At 25.8% G+C, this 19,051-nt stretch overlaps 5 protein-coding genes across 12 annotated transcripts in view; 2 read left to right on the top strand and 3 right to left on the bottom strand.

The window, feature by feature from the left end:
• The window catches only part of LOC127288220 (band 4.1-like protein 4), a 40,084-nt gene extending 38,448 nt beyond the window's left edge, over nt 1-1,636 (top strand). For 4 of the 5 annotated variants that reach the window (XM_051315588.1, XM_051315557.1, XM_051315568.1 and 1 more), the window contains 3 exons: nt 439-715; nt 1,104-1,207; nt 1,474-1,636. In XM_051315588.1, coding sequence (XP_051171545.1) covers nt 439-715; nt 1,104-1,207; nt 1,474-1,510 — 418 coding nt within the window. In that variant the 3' untranslated portion in view covers nt 1,511-1,636. Of the gene's footprint in view, nt 1-438; nt 716-1,067; nt 1,208-1,473 lie in introns of all 5 variants that reach the window. The other variant, XR_007844006.1, reaches the window with a different exon arrangement.
• LOC127288317 (signal recognition particle 9 kDa protein) lies at nt 1,309-2,874 on the bottom strand. Its single transcript, XM_051315715.1, has 3 exons — nt 2,641-2,874; nt 2,006-2,074; nt 1,309-1,798 (listed from the first exon to the last, which is right to left on the bottom strand). The coding sequence occupies exons 1-3, from the start codon at nt 2,710-2,712 to the stop codon at nt 1,703-1,705; spliced, it is 237 nt and encodes a 78-aa protein (XP_051171672.1). The 5' UTR covers nt 2,713-2,874; the 3' UTR covers nt 1,309-1,702.
• A 117-nt stretch (nt 2,875-2,991) lies between these two features.
• LOC127288251 (DNA-dependent metalloprotease dvc-1-like) lies at nt 2,992-5,862 on the top strand. 2 transcript variants are annotated; one of them, XM_051315615.1, is made up of 6 exons: nt 2,992-3,356; nt 3,504-3,664; nt 3,785-3,893; nt 3,970-4,089; nt 4,187-4,484; nt 4,584-5,862. In XM_051315615.1, exons 1-6 carry the CDS (start codon nt 3,249-3,251, stop codon nt 5,735-5,737), a joined length of 1,950 nt encoding a protein of 649 aa, XP_051171572.1. In that variant the 5' UTR covers nt 2,992-3,248; the 3' UTR covers nt 5,738-5,862. The 2 variants fall into 2 exon arrangements, with proteins under 2 accessions (XP_051171572.1, XP_051171570.1); XM_051315613.1 differs by having other exon boundaries at nt 4,187-5,862.
• Nucleotides 5,863-5,950: 88 nt separating this feature from the next.
• On the bottom strand, nt 5,951-13,334 carry LOC127288178 (uncharacterized). Of its 2 annotated transcripts, none has more exons than XM_051315496.1 (22): nt 13,034-13,334; nt 12,123-12,355; nt 11,717-11,965; nt 11,423-11,581; nt 11,217-11,359; nt 10,965-11,115; nt 10,702-10,886; nt 10,282-10,601; nt 9,982-10,157; nt 9,577-9,794; nt 9,274-9,493; nt 8,976-9,177; nt 8,679-8,895; nt 8,449-8,606; nt 8,223-8,365; nt 8,009-8,142; nt 7,810-7,936; nt 7,540-7,722; nt 7,145-7,474; nt 6,735-6,975; nt 6,364-6,643; nt 5,951-6,287 (listed from the first exon to the last, which is right to left on the bottom strand). In XM_051315496.1, exons 1-22 carry the CDS (start codon nt 13,044-13,046, stop codon nt 6,110-6,112), a joined length of 4,260 nt encoding a protein of 1,419 aa, XP_051171453.1. In that variant the 5' UTR covers nt 13,047-13,334; the 3' UTR covers nt 5,951-6,109. The 2 variants fall into 2 exon arrangements, with proteins under 2 accessions (XP_051171453.1, XP_051171445.1); XM_051315488.1 differs by having other exon boundaries at nt 6,735-6,996; nt 13,034-13,332.
• A 262-nt stretch (nt 13,335-13,596) lies between these two features.
• LOC127288212 (PAX3- and PAX7-binding protein 1) lies at nt 13,597-18,959 on the bottom strand. 2 transcript variants are annotated; one of them, XM_051315533.1, is made up of 16 exons: nt 18,609-18,959; nt 18,005-18,183; nt 17,483-17,651; nt 17,316-17,415; nt 17,091-17,245; nt 16,914-16,999; nt 16,620-16,819; nt 16,345-16,534; nt 15,712-15,835; nt 15,400-15,588; nt 15,125-15,324; nt 14,898-15,048; nt 14,636-14,831; nt 14,349-14,547; nt 14,093-14,211; nt 13,597-13,985 (listed from the first exon to the last, which is right to left on the bottom strand). In XM_051315533.1, exons 1-16 carry the CDS (start codon nt 18,781-18,783, stop codon nt 13,934-13,936), a joined length of 2,484 nt encoding a protein of 827 aa, XP_051171490.1. In that variant the 5' UTR covers nt 18,784-18,959; the 3' UTR covers nt 13,597-13,933. The 2 variants fall into 2 exon arrangements, with proteins under 2 accessions (XP_051171490.1, XP_051171499.1); XM_051315542.1 differs by having other exon boundaries at nt 16,914-16,993.
• Between the last annotated feature and the right edge of the window lie 92 nt (nt 18,960-19,051).

The following is a 19,051-nucleotide window of genomic DNA, read 5'->3' as shown; positions in this document are numbered from 1 at the left end:
AAGCCAGCTGTGATTTTGATATTCATCCATAAATGTTTTTTTTTTGTGGAGTCATTTGTGTTTTAATCCCATTTTAAGAATTCATGCGTGTCAAAAATTTTTGTTAGTTCCTGGCAGAGCTGGACGAGAAAATTAATTTTTTTTTTTTTAAAGAAGCTTGTAGAATAAATAATTTTAAACTATTTATTTTATATTTTAAAGAATAAAAAAAAATTAGGTTTCTCTTCAAGTAGGATATTTTAATGTAATTTATTTATAGACTATAGAATTAAAATTAATCAAAAGAGAGAAAAAAAGTCCAACTCTGACCTGTGGAAGGTAGCGTGAAGGTGTTTTTAAAATGTTTTTTGAAATACATCGGGTTTTGTTAAAAAAAAAAAAAAACGAAAAATTATTTGAAGCATCGGAAATGTTAGACAGTCAAGGATTCACTTTCAGAACAATGGGATCCATTGGAAAAAGAGAACGACGAGTGGTTCATCATAGTCGTGAGGGAAGTTATAACTTTTCAACCATTCAATCAAGACCAAATCGAGTTTTATCAAAGTATCCTGACACTAGGAACGAGTACAATACAAGAAGGGACATTGATAGTACTAATAACAGCAGATTATTGATAGGCAATAATGTGGACAGTGGACTTGGTGAAAGTACTCCACAGGACTTTTCCAGCTGTTGCTCGAGTTCTGCTGACAGCACTAAACACATTCGTGTAGTACGTATTTTCTTTTGCTTATGCTTTCGACGTTATCTCAGAATTTAATAAATAATCAAAGAATTTTCTTTCAAAATGTAAAAAATTGATTTTAATTATTAAGTTTGTCAATTTTTGAAAAATAGTGACAAAATCTGAGATGAAATGTCTGTATAGAAAAAAAAAAAAAGTCAAGACTCTCAGCTAGTACAACTTTAATAGGCAGCACTTTTTTTTCTCTGGTGAAAAATGGGGTTCTCGCTTTGCTCGGCAACACAAGTTTATTTTTTTTTCTTTTCTTTCCTCGAGAACGAAATTATATATGTAATATAGAATTTTTAATATCAAGAACTGAATAATAATAAAATTTCAGGGGAAATTTTAAGTGAAAATCGTTTTTCTGATACAGACGCAAAGGCAATTAGAAGCAGAGAGACGTTATAGACTTTCAAATCAAGAAACTTATCCTCCAGTTGACGTTACGTTGGATGCAGTTCTTCAACCAATAATATCGTGAGTAATATCTTACAAAATTTTGATTCAATTTATAATAATTATTATGTTCTAATGAAATATTAAAATTTTATTATTGAGATTAAATAAAAAAAAAAAAATTAAATTTGAGCATTATTGTATTTTTAATAAATCTTATTAAAATATACAATATTATAAAATATAAAAAAGAAAAATAGTTTTTGTTTGTAGATACATTAAGTTAATTGTTTTTCTTTTTCATTGATTATTTGAAAATGACATTACTTTTTCTTCTTTTTCTGCAGAACTCTCACACGAAAACCAAGGAATCGTCCAAAATAGATTCAAGAGAAATTTTTGAATAAAAAAAAAAATAGTTGTTTGTAATTGCACATATTGTATGAGAATTTAAGTGAAACTTTTTATACCTCAACAAAATAAATGTCTATAATCCCATCATTCGATGCATATACAAAAAAAAATTGAAATTATTTGTTTCATTGTAATTGATAAGTTTTCCTAATTTATCATTTCCTAATTATCCTTCGAGGCCATGTGTCGCATGAGATTTCCTATAAATTTCTCCATTTTCTTCAAATCTTGAGCGATTTCTGTTTTATATTGCAAACACTGGAAAAAAAATTTAATTTTTTAAGTTTGATTTATTATTTACCATAAAGTGTAATGAGTTTTTAAGAAGTTTAAAATTTTTATGATAGAAATATAATTTCTTTTTTTTGTTATTGAATTACATTTAAACGAATATAAAAGAGAAAAATTAATAGATAAATTTTAAAACAAATTTGATTTGAATAAAAAATAATTTTGTCTACTTACTGTTTTGTTGTCTGTGAGTTTTAAAAGTAATACTCCTTTTTTATGATCATATTTCATTGTGTAACGAGCCTGCATGTAATAAAAAGAAATCTTTAGCATATAGACAAAGTAAGTAATAGAAAATTTTAATTAAAAATAAAAAACATGGAAATCTAATTAAAATTAACGAAAAAAACGAAATATCTTTTATTTGAGAATAACATTTTTCAATTTAATAATTATTGTTAATATGTAAAATCAAAATTTAATTCTAATTAACTTCAATAGTACAAAGAAACATAAATTTAATAAAAATATAAATATATTGAAATCTGTGATTATAACCTAAAAATGACAAGTCGCGTTAAATTAAATACATTTTCAATCTACGACAATAATAATACAATATAATAATTGATATTGATTTTTTAATTTAAAACAATGTTAATAATCATGTAAAAATAAGCGTTTTTATTTAGTTTTCCACAAAATCACACAAACATATCTGACGTCAATGACAAATTTTATCGATTATTTACATGATTTAGAAAAGATTAAAATTTAAATAAAATTCTAAGCCTATTTTAATAAAACTCTTTTTTTTATATTGTATTTATTAATTAAAGTTGAAAATATTATATTCAGAGAAAACTTACTTTTAAAGGATCTTGAAGATATAACCTCTCAGCTCCTTTTTCAAATTCTTCCCATGAATTAAGATAAGTCATTTTTAGAATCAATGTGATTTATAATTAAACAATAATGTTTAAGATTAAATAAAATATAAAATTCTACAAAATATTCATACACTAACGTTAATTTTTCTAAAAAATATGTTAATAAAAATGCATTTTTGTTGACAGTATAATTATGACAGGTGTACAAACAATGTTGCAGGTTGCAGTGTTGCCAAATCTAAAAAAAACTAAAGGTTTCTTCACATGTTCACACAAATGCACATCTTTTGCGCATGCCTGTAAAATTTAGATTTAAAATGTCAACAAATGTCAAAAAAAAAATTTACATTGTGTAACTTTTTGTTATTAATCTATAATAGATAAATAATTAACTTTTTATACAAATTTATTTTATTAAGGTAGTTAATATTTGTTTAAAATTATTGAATATTAGGAATAAAATTTTATATATTTAATAAGAATTGATGAAAAACGAATTCTAACCTATAACTTTTTACAAAGAATAATGAAACATCCTTTTTCTCTTTATATTTACAAATTTGATTAAAAAAAAATTGAAAACAAAAATGTCAAAACCGTCTAAATCGAAAGATGCACACTTGGCTTGGCAAATTCACAATGAAATGAATCGTTTTGATGTCACAGGAATAACGGAGAATGCAGCTTTTCCGGATGTAAGTAATTCTTTTTTTTTATATATATATATATATAATGTAAATACCAATAAATTGTTTTTATTCTATTTTTTAAAAAATATTTATTAGATTATTTTCCTGTTGGCTGAATAATTTCTTTTTAAATAAATAATTTTCATGTTTCAGGATACAAAGGAAAATTATAAACCAAAAACTTTGATTGATAAAACTTTAGAAATAATTGATCCAACTCCTAATATACACACATTGTTTGTGCAATTTAATAAAAAATTCTTTTCAAATCATTTACTCTCTGTTGAAGTTAAATGGAGTCATCGAATGACCTCGTAAGTATTTTTATTTATATAACTAAATTAATATCACCATTAAATATTTTAACGAAAGCTTTCTTTAAAATGAATTCTCATTGAATTGTTTTATATTAAAAAGAAAAATATTTTTCACAGATGTGCAGGCACTTGTACTTTTAATACTGGAAGTCGATATTGTGTAATTGCTCTCAGTAGTCCTTTACTTAAATTGAGACCACGAAAAGATCTCGTTGAGACATTATTGGTGAGTTTGTGTAATTTTTTTTTTTTACAATTTTTAAACAAATCAAGCCGTTACTAAATTATTATTTTTATTACAGCATGAAATGATTCATGCTTTTTTATTCGTGACAAACAATAATCGCGATAGAGATGGACATGGACCTGAATTTTGTAAGCATATGCACAGAATTAATAAAGAAGCAGGAACCAATATTACAGTAAGAAAATTATTTTACCATTGAAAAAAATTTTAATAACCCGTTCATTTATTTTTTTTAATTATTATATTAAATGAAATATTAAATTTTATTTTAGATATATCATACTTTTCATGCGGAAGTTAAACTTTATCAACAACATTGGTGGCGATGCAATGGACCTTGTCAAAAGAAACATCCATTTTTTGGAATGGTTCGTAGATCAATGAATCGTGCACCAGGACCAAATGATTGTTGGTGGAATCAACATCAATTAACTTGCGGTGGTAAATTTATAAAAGTTCGAGAACCAGAGAAATTAGAAAAAAAAGGAAAAAAAGATAAAAATGAGAAAAACAATTTAAAGAAGCCAAATTTAGATAAATGGTTAATACCATCGCCTGACAATAAAAAAGGTAATTCGAATAATTTAAAAAAACCAGAAAATAAAGGATCGAATAATGATAAAATTGGTTCGAACAAGAAGAATGGTGGAAATAATTTTTTTAAAACAGGTGGTGTAAAAACAAAAGGTGGTGGTTCATCAGTTTATACGGTGAATAAATGGAATGCAAATAAAAATTCAAATGAACCAGAAGTGACAAAACTTGGTAATACAACAAATAATGTTCATGGTTTTGGTACAGGAGGTCCTGGTTCCACATCTTCAAAAGCAACAACATCTTCCACTTCTGGAAAATCAATTTCCTATTCGGGAACATTAGGTGGTTCAGGTTCGGGACAAAGTCGTTTATTACAAATATTCAATTCATCAAAAACAAATGACGAAAAGAAAGAATCAAAAAATTTTGATCCAACAGTAAAATGTCCAATTTGTAAGGATTTAATTTTAGAGAAAATCTCTAATGAACATATTGATTTGTGTCTAAAAAAAGAGAAAAATTCTTCGCTTTTAAATTCAACGCCAAAACAAAATGAAAAAAAGAATAATGAACTAATGAAAAATAAAAAAATAGATAATGTCAATTGTCCCGTGTGTAATAAAAAATTTTCTCCTTCTTTAATAACGGAACATATTGACATATGTTTGTCAAATGATTCTCCATCAACAATTGTAATCGATGATTCCCTGAGTGACATTGACAGTACACCATTAGCTAAAAAAAGAAAAATTTCCGATTTCTTCGATACTAAAGAGCCAAAAAATAATAATAGTAGTAGTAATAATGAAAAAGTAAATTGTCCCGTTTGTAATAAGGAAATAAAAATTGACGACATGAATCGTCATTTAGATAATTGTTTAATTGAAATTGATGAAAAAGATATAAACGAAGCTGGTCCTTCGTCGCGTATAGATAATAAAAATAAGGAAAATATAGTAAACAAAAATTCCGAGGATAGTGAAAAGAAAAAAAAAGCTGAAAAATGTTTGATTTGTAACAATATTTTGGATCCTGAAATTCCATTAACTCAACATTTGGATGAATGTTTAAAGGGTATGTTCAATGATAGTGAATCAAGTATTAAAGAAGAAATCTCTTCTAAAAAGACAACTGAATTTATTGAAATCGATGATTCATCATCATCAGATAATGAATTAAGTCCTTTAAATGATAAAGAAAAAAGTAATCGTTTTCCGTGTCCCGTTTGCTTGTCACTTATACCTCAAAATGACATGAATAATCATTTAGATTCATGTGTGGGATAAAATTTTTCCACATGACTGATATTTATATTTAAAAAAAAAACTCAAGAAGAAATATTTTTATAATATAGAATTTTTGTATTGTTTTATTATTTGTAATGAAAATAAAAGTGTTTTTTTTATAAAAACGTTCTTTTTTTCAAATATATAAATTGCAATTAATTTCAAAAAAAAGTTACTAAAGGGATAATAAATATAAACTGTAAAAAGAGAAAATTTTATATAAAAAAAAATTAAGTATTTATTTTCAAAGTAATAAACGTTTACAAAATATTGAAAAACATTTTTTTTTCTTAATTATTATTTCTTACAATACTATTTCATAAATATACAATTTTTTTTCTTAATTTACCATTGATTTTTATATTTTGAACATTATCTTGAAATTCTTTTATATAAATCTTCAGTATTTGTTTGATGAGCTGTACAGAGTCCGCAGGTGAATTCTTGAATGAAATTTGGATAAAACAATAAAATATGTTCTTGTGTCCAACGTATAAATATTTGAAATTCCGATAATACGACATCGACTAATTTATCATCCAATCTTACCCTGTGGAAATAAAATTTAATTTTTTTTTTATTAAAAATTTTCGTTAAATTTTAAAAACAAAATTAAATATACATACCATTTTGCTCCCACAGAAACAAATTGATAATTTCTTTCAATTTGTATCAAAGATGTGTAATTATACAATGCGCCTCCATTTTTAAAAGGCATTATTGTTAAATTATCCGATTCGTCATTTAAAATTAAATTAATATCATTACCATTATTTATTGCCGATATTGAAAATCTCGGATATTCATCATAACAATGACCAAGAATTAACATTTCTTGATTTTTCTCCAATTTATTACTAATATTGTAAGATGAACTTATTGTATCTGTATTTAAAATACATGTGCCTAAAAGAATCATCATTAATTAAATTGCAAAATCTAATAATAATTAATAAAAATTAATACACAATTTTTATTGAGAGAAAAATTAACTTACTGAAGAAAGAACGAAGAAGTGGATTGTCAATGAATTTATGAAGTCTTGTTCTCACCAAAAAATAATCAATAATATCAGCATTATAATCAATATCGATTTTATCATTATTTAAACGTAATTCACCTTCATCGGAATTTTCTGGGAATTTTGCTTTAACTGTAAATTCATTAGTTTTATCCCAATCTATACTGCTACTGTTACCACCGATAAAATCATAAAAAGCTCGCATACGCCATCCAACCTTTAATAAATTTTCAGGTAACTGCAAGAAGAGTTTTCAAAATAATACCTCGCATTTCTGCGAGTTTTTTGTTTCTTTTTTTTTTGCCAATTGAAACACAATTGAAAAGTAAATTTGGAAAAATGATCTGAAAATTAAGCAAATTTATAAAAAAAAAAAAATAACTTACATTTTCAAATTTAACATTGGCTTGATAATTTCTTAAAGTTGATAATTCTCTTGATGTTTCGTAACAAGCTTGTGTATAAGGAACAAAAGCTTTTCCTTCCGTTTGCTTTCGACAAACATTAAATGGCCATTTATCTTCCAAACTGGAAAATTTTTGCTCACGACTCACTTCTCCGGATAATTTTAATAATAACGATGATCCACTACATTTTCCTTTTGCTGTTTCTCCATAGCCCCAAACAATATTCATTTTTACTGACGATGGATTACTTGCGTTTGTACTCAAAAAATTCCATTCCCATGGAACTTCTCTTTCTCCATCAAAGCAAATCTATTTATACATTTATTATTATTTAGATTGTGACAATAAAAAAAATAGAAAATAATGTTACTTACCTTCAAAACTTTTTCACCCGGAGTAGTTCGACTGGCTTTTATTTTAAGAGAATCAGACATCCAACTTGTAATATCATAAACAAGTTTCATGTCCCATTGATGAAGAATTTTTGAGGAACTTAAATCTCTATGTTTCAACGAAATTAAATGGTACTTGTCACTTTTGGAATATTCAATTTTTACCTTAAAAAAATTATTTTATATATTAAATTTGTTTATTAATTAAAGAAATTAATTAAAGAATTATTAATTAAAGAAAATTATTATTACCTCAGTAGAGTATAAATTTGTCGGTTCAAAATGGCCCAAAATGCCACAACTGCCTCTAGGTGGAACGTATGAAAAATAATCAATGTAATGCATGCCCATTAGAATAAATTGCATAATAGGCGATTTTCTAAAAGGAATAAATAAAATTAAAATCTAAATAAAATAAAATAGAATAAGAAATAAACAATTTTTCACTCACTGATGATTACTGCGATGAGAAAGCATTACATTTTGAATGACATTTTCTTTCGATATTATTTTTTCACAATCAAATACTTGAATTTTCAATCGACCACCCAATTCAGGAATATTTGACTCGTATAAAATTTTTGTCTACATGGAACATCTGTTATATTTAGAGAAAATAATGGAAAACTCCACAAAAAAAAAATAAATAAAATCATAAAAATTACCTTCATTGGATCGGTGTAACTTTTCTTCACTGTAAAATCTCTTATACAATCTGGACAAATATTTTTTAATTTTTTATTTACTTTTGCACCACGAATACTCGTCACTGTACGCACATGAGCTGTTACTCCAGTTTTCATACCATCTGTGAATTTTATTTATAAAATATTATTTTTGAAATTGAGTGATTTGATTTTAAAAAAATTCAAAATTGATTTTTTTTTTTACCTTCCAAAGTATTGTAAGAGACAAATAATTTATCTTGGAGTCCAAATGTGACATTTATTGGCAAATAACCGTGAACTGATTGAGCGCGTTCTGCAACGTACCATAAATCTATCAAAGGATTGTAATTTTCAATTACTTGTGTTCCATGGATTGTAGTCCTTTAAAAAAAAAAATATTCAATATAAAAATAAATAATTTAAAAATTAATTAAATTTAAACAATTTTATTACCTCAAAATGACATGATTTTTTCTTGAATTAGGAACATGAGTAAAATTTCCCCTCATAGAAAATAGAGAATTTGCTGTAGCGGCAATTCTTGCATTTGTCCCTAAATCCGTAACATGTACTGATTCCATTATTAAAGGAACATGAATTCGTTGTTCATTTTTGTGAAATTCCATATTTTGATAAAGATGAAATGTACTTTGTTGCAATGAATCAATAACTAAATAAACAAAATTTTTATGAATTTAATATGACAAATAAAAAAAATAATTAAACAAGAAATAATTGTTTTTTACTTACATTGAAATGCTTTTACCAAAGATGATCGATTCAAATGTAAACAAAGAACCGCTTTTTCTTGAACTCTTACAATTATTTCAAAATGTGGTGGAGTTAAACTTTTTGGATTTATCTTAAATCTCTTTAATATATCCGAAATTCTTGTTGGACTATCCAAATATGTTGTCATTGTGTGTAAAAAACCTTCGGCTTTTATGTACAACTGAAAAAATTTCAAATTGAAATAAATGTTCTATTTTTTTTTTTGATTTTTTAAATTTGAAAAATACAAAAAGAAATAATAATTTTTTAAACTTACGGAAACGTGATTTAGATTAATTCCACTTCCATGATTATTTAAAGTAACATATATAACTTCAGGCATATTTGTCATTGGATTGGCAATTAAAATTCCATGAATCATTGCACCAAAATGCCTATAGGTATCTTGATAATCAAATAAATAATTGCCAGTGACAATAAATTTATTTCTCATTATTTTCGGTAGCATTCGAGTAAATTGTGCAGCTAATCCTCCACTAAAAAAAAAAATTGTTTTTTTTTTTCATTATTAATGAGAAAAATTATAACTTTATAATACGTGAAAAAAAATTGTTATTACATGTGGACGTAACATGGAAAATTTGTTCGTTCCATAGACTTCAAAGTTGTGTAGAAAAAATTATAAAGATGCATATCTGGTTCACCTTTCATGTACCAATAAAGTGATATTAATCGACTTGGTGATGGATTTGAAACTATCAATAAAGTAAGTGCCGCAATTCTTAATTCCAAATGTTCCGTTCGATTAATTAATATTGGCCAATAGACTGGATAAATCTTTAATGATGAAAATATAATTTAAAAATTAACAATTTAGAACAAATTAATGAGAGTAAAATTCAAAATAAATTCCTAATTTTGTCATTGTTTAAAAAAATTTAATTAAAGTATTAATTCTAAAATAAATAGAATAAATGAAAATATAATCTTCAATTTAAAATAGAAAAAGAATTATAAAAATTACCACATCAGGTCTTAAAGGTGCAGTTGGAAGGGAAGCCCATGCGGCTGCTACACGAAGATGCCTCGATTCCGAATTACTTCCACTTGCAATTGGTTCGAGAAATTCCACAATTCTTCCCAATTGTATATTCGCTAATCCTTGTAGCCAAACCATTTTTTTTTCATATTGCTGACTTTCTACAATATTGAAATAACATTTAAAATCACTTTCGCTTAAAAAAAAAAAAAAAAAAAATGAAAAATAATATAATTTAAAAAAATTTATAAAATTAATGTTGAAATCAAAAATGTTTATAATTACCAGTGAATTTGTCCAGGTATAACTTAACGTAATCATCCAACATTTCGTATGGACAATTTGACAAACATGTTTTGTAAATTAATGTTCCAAACGTTAAAATTCCAGTATTTTGCACTTCGGGTGCAATTTTATCAGGAAAATTTAAAAACGGTTCTAAATTCACGAGAAATTGAATTTCCAATTTTTTTATATGAAATGGAAGATTACTCAATAATTGAATGGCAGTAATGTTAGAAACATTTCTCTGTTGAATCACATCCAAAATAAATAGAGCCGATTCAGGAGTTCCAATTTGAGGCACAGCTTCCAAAAACATATTCCTTTAAATATTTTATTATTTATTATTATCAATAATTAATTTATCGAATTAAAAAATTGTCATGGAAAAAATATTTTCAAATTATCGTAAAATTTTTATACCTGACAGTTTCCTCCTTATAACTCGTTCCAGAAATATTATTATAAACAATATGTAAATCTTGTCGATTTAATGTCACCAAATGATAAAGAAGAATTGAAATTGTTGTATTATGTAGATTATTTATTTCTGTATCTATTCCTGGATTTTCGAGTCGTTGACTTAATCGATCGAGAAGAACTACAATCTGTTAAAAAAAGAAAAATAAATACAGATTTTATAAAATATAAATTATTGAATTTAAATAATTATTTAAAGAACTTACAGTTTTATATGAATCTTCTTTTTCAAAAATTCCACGTCCTTGTGTTAAATCTTCATCAGGAAGTACATGCTGAAGAGATTTTATTTGCAGTGAGGGAATTTTCATTTCCATTGGATCAATATCATTTATCGATAACAATTGAAAACGTTGTCTATATAAAATGGAAAATTATATAATTAATTTTTAGAATTAACAATAAAGTTAAATTATAAAAAAATAAATATTAAAAAAAAAAGATTTTCAAAAACTTACTGTGTAAAAATATATTGAGCTTCTCCAAGACTTTGAAAGGGTTGCACATAAATACCACCAGTTGCATTAATAAATGAAATAATCATTTCACTATTATTGTAAAATACTTGATAAAATCTTTCACTTGATTTTAAAATTGGATTCTGAAATAACAATTTTAAATGTTAAATATTAATTAATATTAATTTTTTTATTATTATATTTACCTGATCATCATTGGGACATTGCATTCGAGGAACATTACTCCAATTTCTTTGCGAATGTCCTCGACATGTTCGAGGATCTACTGTCTTTCTAATTAATTTTTCAGTTAACGATTCATTTGTAACTACATATCCAATCGAACACTGACCATAATGATTTACCTAAATTTAAAAAATTCAGATTAATAAAATTTCTTTTAAAAATTAAAACGAAATTTATAAATATTTAGTTTAATTCAAATTAATTTGAATATAATTAATTTACAAAAAAAAAAAAAAACAAAGAATGAATATTACCTCTGTTGAAGTGAATGCAACTTCTTTTTCTAAATTTTCTAAATCAAGTTGAAAAATTGCAGCTATACTTCTTTTGATATTAGTGGCCCAAATTTGTTCAGTTTCAATACTAAAATTTTCTATTAAGCCCATTTTGTTATAATCAATTTTAAATGGTTTTAAAAGTTCATCAACCGTTTCATTAGCGTCTACATTTTTTCCTTTTTCATTTCCTGGTCCATTCCAAGAATTTATTTTCAATGACTTCAGCTGAAAAATTTTTTTACTTTTATTTTACAAAATATAAAAAATTTGTCAGAAAATTTGAAAAAATATATTTTTTTGAAAAAAAAATGTAATAAATAATTATTTATTATGTAGGTAAAAAAAATGAGAGAAAATTGAAAAATAATTTTCAATTTTCTACCTTCATTAAAGCTGAATTTTCTTCGGCTATAATAGACAAAATTCCTTCGAAACCCCATGAAGACGAGGCCCTTGAGGGTACAAAAACTCCGGTATTCGAAATTGCTTCATAAGAATATGTATATATTTTTCCCTTCATAAACAAACTTTCCGAACGGATCACACAGAGAAAGATAAGAATGAATGTAATTCTTCGTCCATAGTGTCGGGACAGATGCCTGTCAAAGAGATCATCTAAAACAAACAGATAAAAACTTATATTTCTATATATATGTGATAAAACTGAACTTTGACTTAGAATGAGAAAAGAAAATTTATTTTCAAAAAATTGTATGACTAACTTTTGGGAAATTTAATTCAATATATAAAGTCACATTCTAAAAGAATTTATTATTAAAATTTTAATAATAAAAAAAAACTATATTTGACTCAGCGCCTATTATTGAAATTATTCAAAAAAAATAATATTAAAACAATTCTAAACTCTTTGCAATTAAAATCTTTTTATTTCTTTCTTTTAAATTCCAATTTTAATAGGAATTAAATAATATATTTTTCAAATGTATTAATAATTTTTTTAAAAAAAAGTAAATAGTAACGTAAAAATTTTCTAACAAAACAGAAATCCCAAAATTTATTTTCCAAAAAAAAAAAAAAATAATAATTACTAATATATTTAGAAAAACAAATTATTTTCGTTTTGTAATTTATCAAATTATTCAAATTTATTAAAAATTAACCAATTAATTAGGAATTGAATTTCATATGAAGATAATTGTTATCAATGTAAAAAAAAAAAGAAGAAACAAATTTAAATTAAAAAGAGAATCTAAAATTAGCGATTGAAAAAAAAATAGCGCGTTAAGATTAAAAAAAAAAAAAAAAAAAAAAAAAATATTGTTGGTAATGTACCTGGAGATCTCATGGTGTGGGAGAAGATTCTGTCACAACTGAACTGCGGGTTCACAAAGTCAAGAGATGACCTCACACTCTCTTAATATCTCATTGGCTCACAAATACGTTCAACATATAAGGAATGTGTGAGTCTAATCTTCCGCTCTCTTTATTTCCAACATAGTAAAATTAGGCATTTCTCTCCCTTTTTTCTCTCTTTAATATTTTTATGATAAAAACGAAATAACTTCCATTATAAATAAGCTTTTCTCATCATTTTTTTTTCACATATTTGTTAATTTTGAAAATAAAATTCCATAAGATTTATTTCAAATAAACTGAAAGCAATAGAGAATAAACCAGAAGGATTAAGATAAGAAGAACTTTGACCTTTTTACCTACCAAAGAACTTCACTATCTTTTCTTTCAGTCAGACAAATGCATTTTGAATTTTTTTTTTTCTAAGGTGATTTTTATCCACACAAGTAGGAAAGAAAGCTGTAAAAAAAAATTTTCAATTTTTTTAATAATAATAAATAATTGTAAGGATTTTGCTTTTCAATTGTAATTAACAAGATCGATTTTTCTTTTTCCCCAAGTCCTGTTTATTTTCTTTGACAATTATGTACATAATAAAGTTAGACAAACTTGAAAATTACGCTATTAAGCGTCAACTGTACAAAATTCTAATTTTTTCGTCTAAAAAAAAATTGTGACGTTTTTTATTTTCTTTTTTTTTATTTATATCGTTATAAAGCTATATATGCATTTACAAGTGTAATGTGTTTTCAAACACAAAAAGAAAAAAGTAATAATACTAATAAATAAAATAAAAAAAAACAAACACTCATTTTGAGAAAAAAAAAAAAATGACGAAAAAAAGAGAGAACACTTTTGAAAAATAGCACAAACGACGATTCACGACGGCTTGATTACTTTTAGAATGGATTTCGAATATTCCCAGGATTCGCTGAAACATAAGATTAAATTTTTATGTTTGCATATAAAAATGACCAATTATTAAAATTTGAAATCTTTTCAGTGACAAAAAAAATATACTGTTTTTAATTAACTTACTTATGAGCTGGATTCGCTTGATCTAATTGTTCGCTCAATTGAAGAATCAAATTGGCAAACATTTTCAAATGTTCAATAGTTTCGCCCTGTAGCCATGTTCGTGGTAATGTACTCATAATCTAAAGAAATTAAATTTTGTTTGAATATTAATCAAATAATTTAAATACGTTTATCAAAAATTTAGAACTTAAGTTTTTTTTTTCTTAGCGGCAAAAATTATTGAAATATTTCTCTATTAATTATTTTTATGTCATACCATATTTGCCTTTAATAGTGCATCAGTTGGAGGAGAAACTCTCAAACCAGCTAAAAGATAACGATTTAAAAGTGATCCAAGTGCCAAATTTTTAAGCCGCGTATCACCTAAAAGTCCTTGCCAACTAAGCAAATTTCGAAGAAGTTTAACAGCCATTGCAAATTGTCTTTGAAAAAATTGATGTCTAGTATCTAAAACTCTGTAAATTAAAAGTTTATTATTTCTTTTCTTAATTAATAATCAACTATAATCAACTATTAAAAATCAGTGAAAAATTGAAAACATACTGTTTAGGTAAAATTGGAATGAAGACATCATTTTCAACAGCGGATTGAATTTTATCAAAAATAGCACTAAAAAGACTTCCTAAAAGTTTACTTGAATCATTAAGATTTGGATAATCTCTTATTAATCTTTTTATTGTTCCTATAAGACGAAGTGTTTGTGATGTGGACATTGGATCCCAAACTTTTTCCACAATTGCTGAGATGGAAAATAAATATTAATAAATAAATAAATTCTCAAAGTAAACGAATAAATTATACTTACAAGTTAACCTAGGAATGACAATTTTTTCTATTGTTGATGGCACCAATCGAACATCTGGATCTTTTTTAAGTGACTCTTCAGTTTCTTTACTATCCCACGAATATAAAAGTAATGAACTATACCATTTTGTTCGTTCTAAATCCGTATTTTCCTGAAAATAATCAAAAAATTAATTAATCTTTAATTTGAAATTAATTTTTAATTAAATTTCGTTTTGTAATATTTACTTTTATTGGATTCCAGGTAATTAACTGTAATCTTATTAAAGGTGAAATCATTTTTGGAATACACATGGAAACATAAGCGTCAGTATAAGCTTCCAAATGTGTTGATTTCCATGTTTCTAATTTAGAAAGAATTCCCTTAACAGTTGAAAAATCATCCACAACATCAGAGAAAATTTCCTCTGTTTCTTCATCAATTTCCTCTGCAAAAAAAAAAAAGATGAAATTAATTAAAAAAGAATAATTAAATTTTCACAAAATTTAATTAATTATTTTACCCTTAGCTTGTTTAAAGGCGAGATTTTGTTGCTCTGTAACTTCATCGTCACTTGACATTCCATCCATATGTTTTGGACCATTTGATGCTAATTCTCTCGCTCTTCTTCGACGAGCACGTCTTCCCTCTCTTTCTGTAGCTCTTCGAATTCTTGCATCATCCTCTGGACCTCTTCTCATTGTCTGTCCCCCTGAGAAAAAAAGCAAAACCAAATAATTAATTATTTAACAAAAATTAAAATAAAATAAAAAGAAAAGATGTTTAAAAATGAGTTTAAATAGTATATGTTTTTTTTAAGGAAAATATAACTGACTTGCAGCGGTGGTGATTTCCTCGGCTTGATCTCTCGTATCTTGTCGACGTCTTTCCATTAATTCCAAAGCTCTTTTTCCATAGAGATCCAACCAGCGTTGCTCCAATCCAACAACCAAAGGCAGCTAACAAATAAATTTTGATTTAAAATAACCTTCGCTAAGAAACACTCCAATGTCTTTGGAAGTTATGTGATAGAAAAAATTTATAAATTCAAATTAATTTCAATGATAATAAAATCAATCTTCCAAAGTCATTGCTGAATTTTCTTTTTAATACTTACAAAAACCAGTGATAGAAAAAAATTTCATAACAATTTTCGTCATATTTCATTTTTTATTGTAAAATGAAAATTTTGATTCTTAATACAGAGAAGATTAAGACCCCCGGCAATTCTTTTTTTTTTTTTAATAAAAAATTTTTATTTACTATTTTTGTTTTCTTTCAATTCAATTTAAAGAACTGAATTTTTTTTTTCAAAAAGAATACTTTGCGGAAAAATGACTGAAAATTCAAGAAAAAGAGACAAAAAAAAAAAAAAAAGAGAAAGAGTTCGAGGGATGCCAATCATGGTATGGAAAACCCTGGTGCTCATAGAAAAAAAAGAAAAAAACGTGACAGCGTATCAACCCACCTTCTCATCAAGACACTCTACCAAGTCAGTGACATACCCACGCAACTCTTGGTAATAATTGAAGCGTTGTGCTAACAATGGCGCACGTTCTTTTCCTTCATCCAATTCCTTCACCGTTTGCACAAGATCTTCTTTTAATTGTTCCTGATCCAATTGATGACGTCGATAAACTTCCTTCAAGCTTTCCAATCTGAAAATTGGAATTATTTTAAAAAAAAATTCATTTTAAAATTAATTTAATTTTTTTTTAATTTTCGATCTAAGGAAAAATTTACCTAGCACGCATTTTATTTAAAACTTCCTCAGGAGTGACGGGCACTGTTTTCATTGGATCTGGCGGATGAATTACTGGCGGAGGTGGTGGCGCTGGCATCATTATCATCTCCAAAGGAACTCCTGGTGCAATCATTTGACTTGTATTCATATTTACATTGTACTGTTGCTGAATAAGAGATTCCTGTTGTGCCGCTGCTATCTAAATATTCGAAATAAATTTTCATTATGTAAATATTTTTATTATTTATACAAGGTAAGAAATAAAATAATTATAGTACAAAAATAAAACATACTTGAGCACCCGTCACACCTTTCCGAAATTGTTGAGCTTCCCATTCCTCTTCTCCATTTCCATGTTCACTTTCCTCATCATCTGAAACTATGAAAATTTGTAAAAACAAATAGTTACTAAAAAAAAAAAACATTTAATAATTATTAACTATAATAATAAAAAAATAAAGAAAACTTACAATTTTTTGTAGTCTGCGACGCAAAAATAGCTTCCCTTCTCTTTTCCTTATCCCTGGCTTCCATATTCACCATCATATCAAGCCTTTCTTCAGAATCATCATCACTTCTATCGTGATCCTCTTCTCTAATTAATCTCGATTTTCCTTTCTCATCACTGTAATTAAAATTTTTTTATTTTATTTCTATTAATTTATTTTGTTTTCAAATAATAATTTTGAATTTACCTTCGATCCTCAATGGGAATATAATCAGTTCCCAATTCTCGAGCCTTTTGCCTTCTTTTACGTGCCGCGTGAATCATAGCAGCATCCGGAATACATCCACCTGTAAAATTAATAATTAATTGATTTCTTTCTTTTCTTTTCAAATATCAAACAAAAATTCAACATACTTTCTAAAAACATTTTCATGCTGTCTGTTTTATTTGAATTTTTATTCCTCTGATATTTATGTCCATCAATATCCTCTTCATCTTCTTCATTTGACGAGAAGTCATCTTTTCCAGCAGCCAATGCGGCTCTTCCATTTAAAATCAAAGGTCCAGTATTCTTTATTTTTACCTAATAAAAAGAAAGCAAAAAAAAAAAACAGTAATTAAAATTAAGGCACAAATTCATTAAAAAAAAATTCAACGATCCTTTTATTTCTTCAAACTATTTTTAAAATGTAACAAATTTTGTTTTAAATTTAAAAGTAAACTAAATTACTTTATCTTGTTTTTAAAAAATTAGATGAAAAAAATGTTGTTCCCTTAAAAATATTTCTGTAATAAAAATCAAAAAAAAAAAAAATAAGTGTAAAATAATTAATGTGTATTGTCAAAATCGTAGATATAGAGAAGTTTATCGAAGCCAGTAACTTGAAATTAATAGCAGACAATTAATACTAGTAAAACATCATAGAGATAGCTTACTACTAGATCATCTGTCTTTATTTCTAAATCTTTTTCCTGCTTAATAGACATGTTCGATGATTCAGAGTCCACTTGCATTTTCTCTTCACCTTTCTTTTTTTTTCTTTCGTGATCAAGTTGTTTCATCAGTTTTTTGCTTCTCGACGATTTCTTCACTTTAAAAACTTCTCCCTCATCGGCTATAAAAAAAAATTAATTAATTAAAAAGTGACTCCAAAATTCGAATTTAAATTTTCAAAACTAATTTTAAGTATTCTAAATTAAAATAATTGAATTTATGTATAAAATTAAATTAATGACCAATTAAATTTTAACCAAAAAAAAATTTTAATTTACATTCCAATGAAACCATTATAATAAATGATAATAGAATCTAGATAAACACATTCAATGAAGCAATTGTTAAAACATTATGTAATACTATAAGTAACTCATAGATCGTGAATTTCTAAAGAAACATAAAATTATAAAAAAAAAAAATATTTTATATTATAATTTCAAGCGACAAAATATTTACGAGCATTACAAGGTTATCGTAGAAATCGTTAACAGTTTATAAAAATATTTAAATATAGTGAAAAACATTCTTTTAAATTTATAATACCTTCCTCAAGCTCCTCTCCAAAGCTTAGGAGCGTTTGTTTGGGTTTTTCCTTCTTCTTTGGTTTTACTTTGACAATTGGAGCGTCTTCTGTCTCCATTCTGTTCTCATTATCTTCATCATCGTCGTTGAAATGTCGTCGACGAATATTTCGTTTTGGCTTATTAAAAAGCGACATTTTTCCTAGATTTTTTTTTACTGTTTTAATTCACTTTTTATTTTTCTACACAATTAAAACACAAATATTTAATTAATTAACAATTGTCAAACAACAATCACCGAATTATTGGCAATACACGAGACTTTTCCCAACACCTTGTAATCGCCATTTTTTTGGAACTGGTCTGAAATTATCTGTAAATTGTCTGAGGAGAATTCTAACCTAGTTATCGAAGTTTTTTTAGTTATATAACTAAAAACTATTAAATAGAAAAAAAAATTATTCT

This window comes from Leptopilina boulardi, unplaced genomic scaffold, assembly GCF_019393585.1.
Source record: "Leptopilina boulardi isolate dan_hultmark-lab unplaced genomic scaffold, ZJU_Lbou_2.1 LbouV2_123, whole genome shotgun sequence".
NCBI classification, from domain to species: Eukaryota; Metazoa; Arthropoda; class Insecta; order Hymenoptera; family Figitidae; genus Leptopilina; species Leptopilina boulardi.
Note: the sequence above shows the minus strand (reverse complement) of the source record. Positions and strands in the feature narration are given on the sequence as shown.

Excerpts from the sequence above, each read along its gene's own strand:
- LOC127288178 (XM_051315488.1), bottom strand. Across the intron at positions 8,896-8,975 it reads TTTGGTAAAAGCATTTCAAT|TTATTGATTCATTGCAACAA; the intron begins GTAAGTAAAAAA and ends TTGTTTATTTAG. Across the intron at positions 7,475-7,539 it reads CGGGTGAAAAAGTTTTGAAG|ATTTGCTTTGATGGAGAAAG; the intron begins GTAAGTAACATT and ends ATGTATAAATAG.
- LOC127288317 (XM_051315715.1), bottom strand. The coding sequence starts at position 2,712 with ATGACTTATCTTAATTCATGGGAAGAATTTGAAAAAGGAGCTGAGAGG. Across the intron at positions 2,075-2,640 it reads ATCTTCAAGATCCTTTAAAA|GCTCGTTACACAATGAAATA; the intron begins GTAAGTTTTCTC and ends TATTACATGCAG. Across the intron at positions 1,799-2,005 it reads AACTCACAGACAACAAAACA|TGTTTGCAATATAAAACAGA; the intron begins GTAAGTAGACAA and ends TTTTTTTTCCAG.
- LOC127288212 (XM_051315533.1), bottom strand. The coding sequence starts at position 18,783 with ATGTCGCTTTTTAATAAGCCAAAACGAAATATTCGTCGACGACATTTC. Across the intron at positions 18,184-18,608 it reads TGGAGAGGAGCTTGAGGAAG|CCGATGAGGGAGAAGTTTTT; the intron begins GTATTATAAATT and ends TTTTTTTTATAG. Across the intron at positions 15,049-15,124 it reads TTACCTGGAATCCAATAAAA|GAAAATACGGATTTAGAACG; the intron begins GTAAATATTACA and ends GATTATTTTCAG.
- LOC127288251 (XM_051315613.1), top strand. The coding sequence starts at position 3,249 with ATGTCAAAACCGTCTAAATCGAAAGATGCACACTTGGCTTGGCAAATT. Across the intron at positions 3,665-3,784 it reads TGGAGTCATCGAATGACCTC|ATGTGCAGGCACTTGTACTT; the intron begins GTAAGTATTTTT and ends TATTTTTCACAG. Across the intron at positions 3,894-3,969 it reads ATCTCGTTGAGACATTATTG|CATGAAATGATTCATGCTTT; the intron begins GTGAGTTTGTGT and ends TTTTTATTACAG.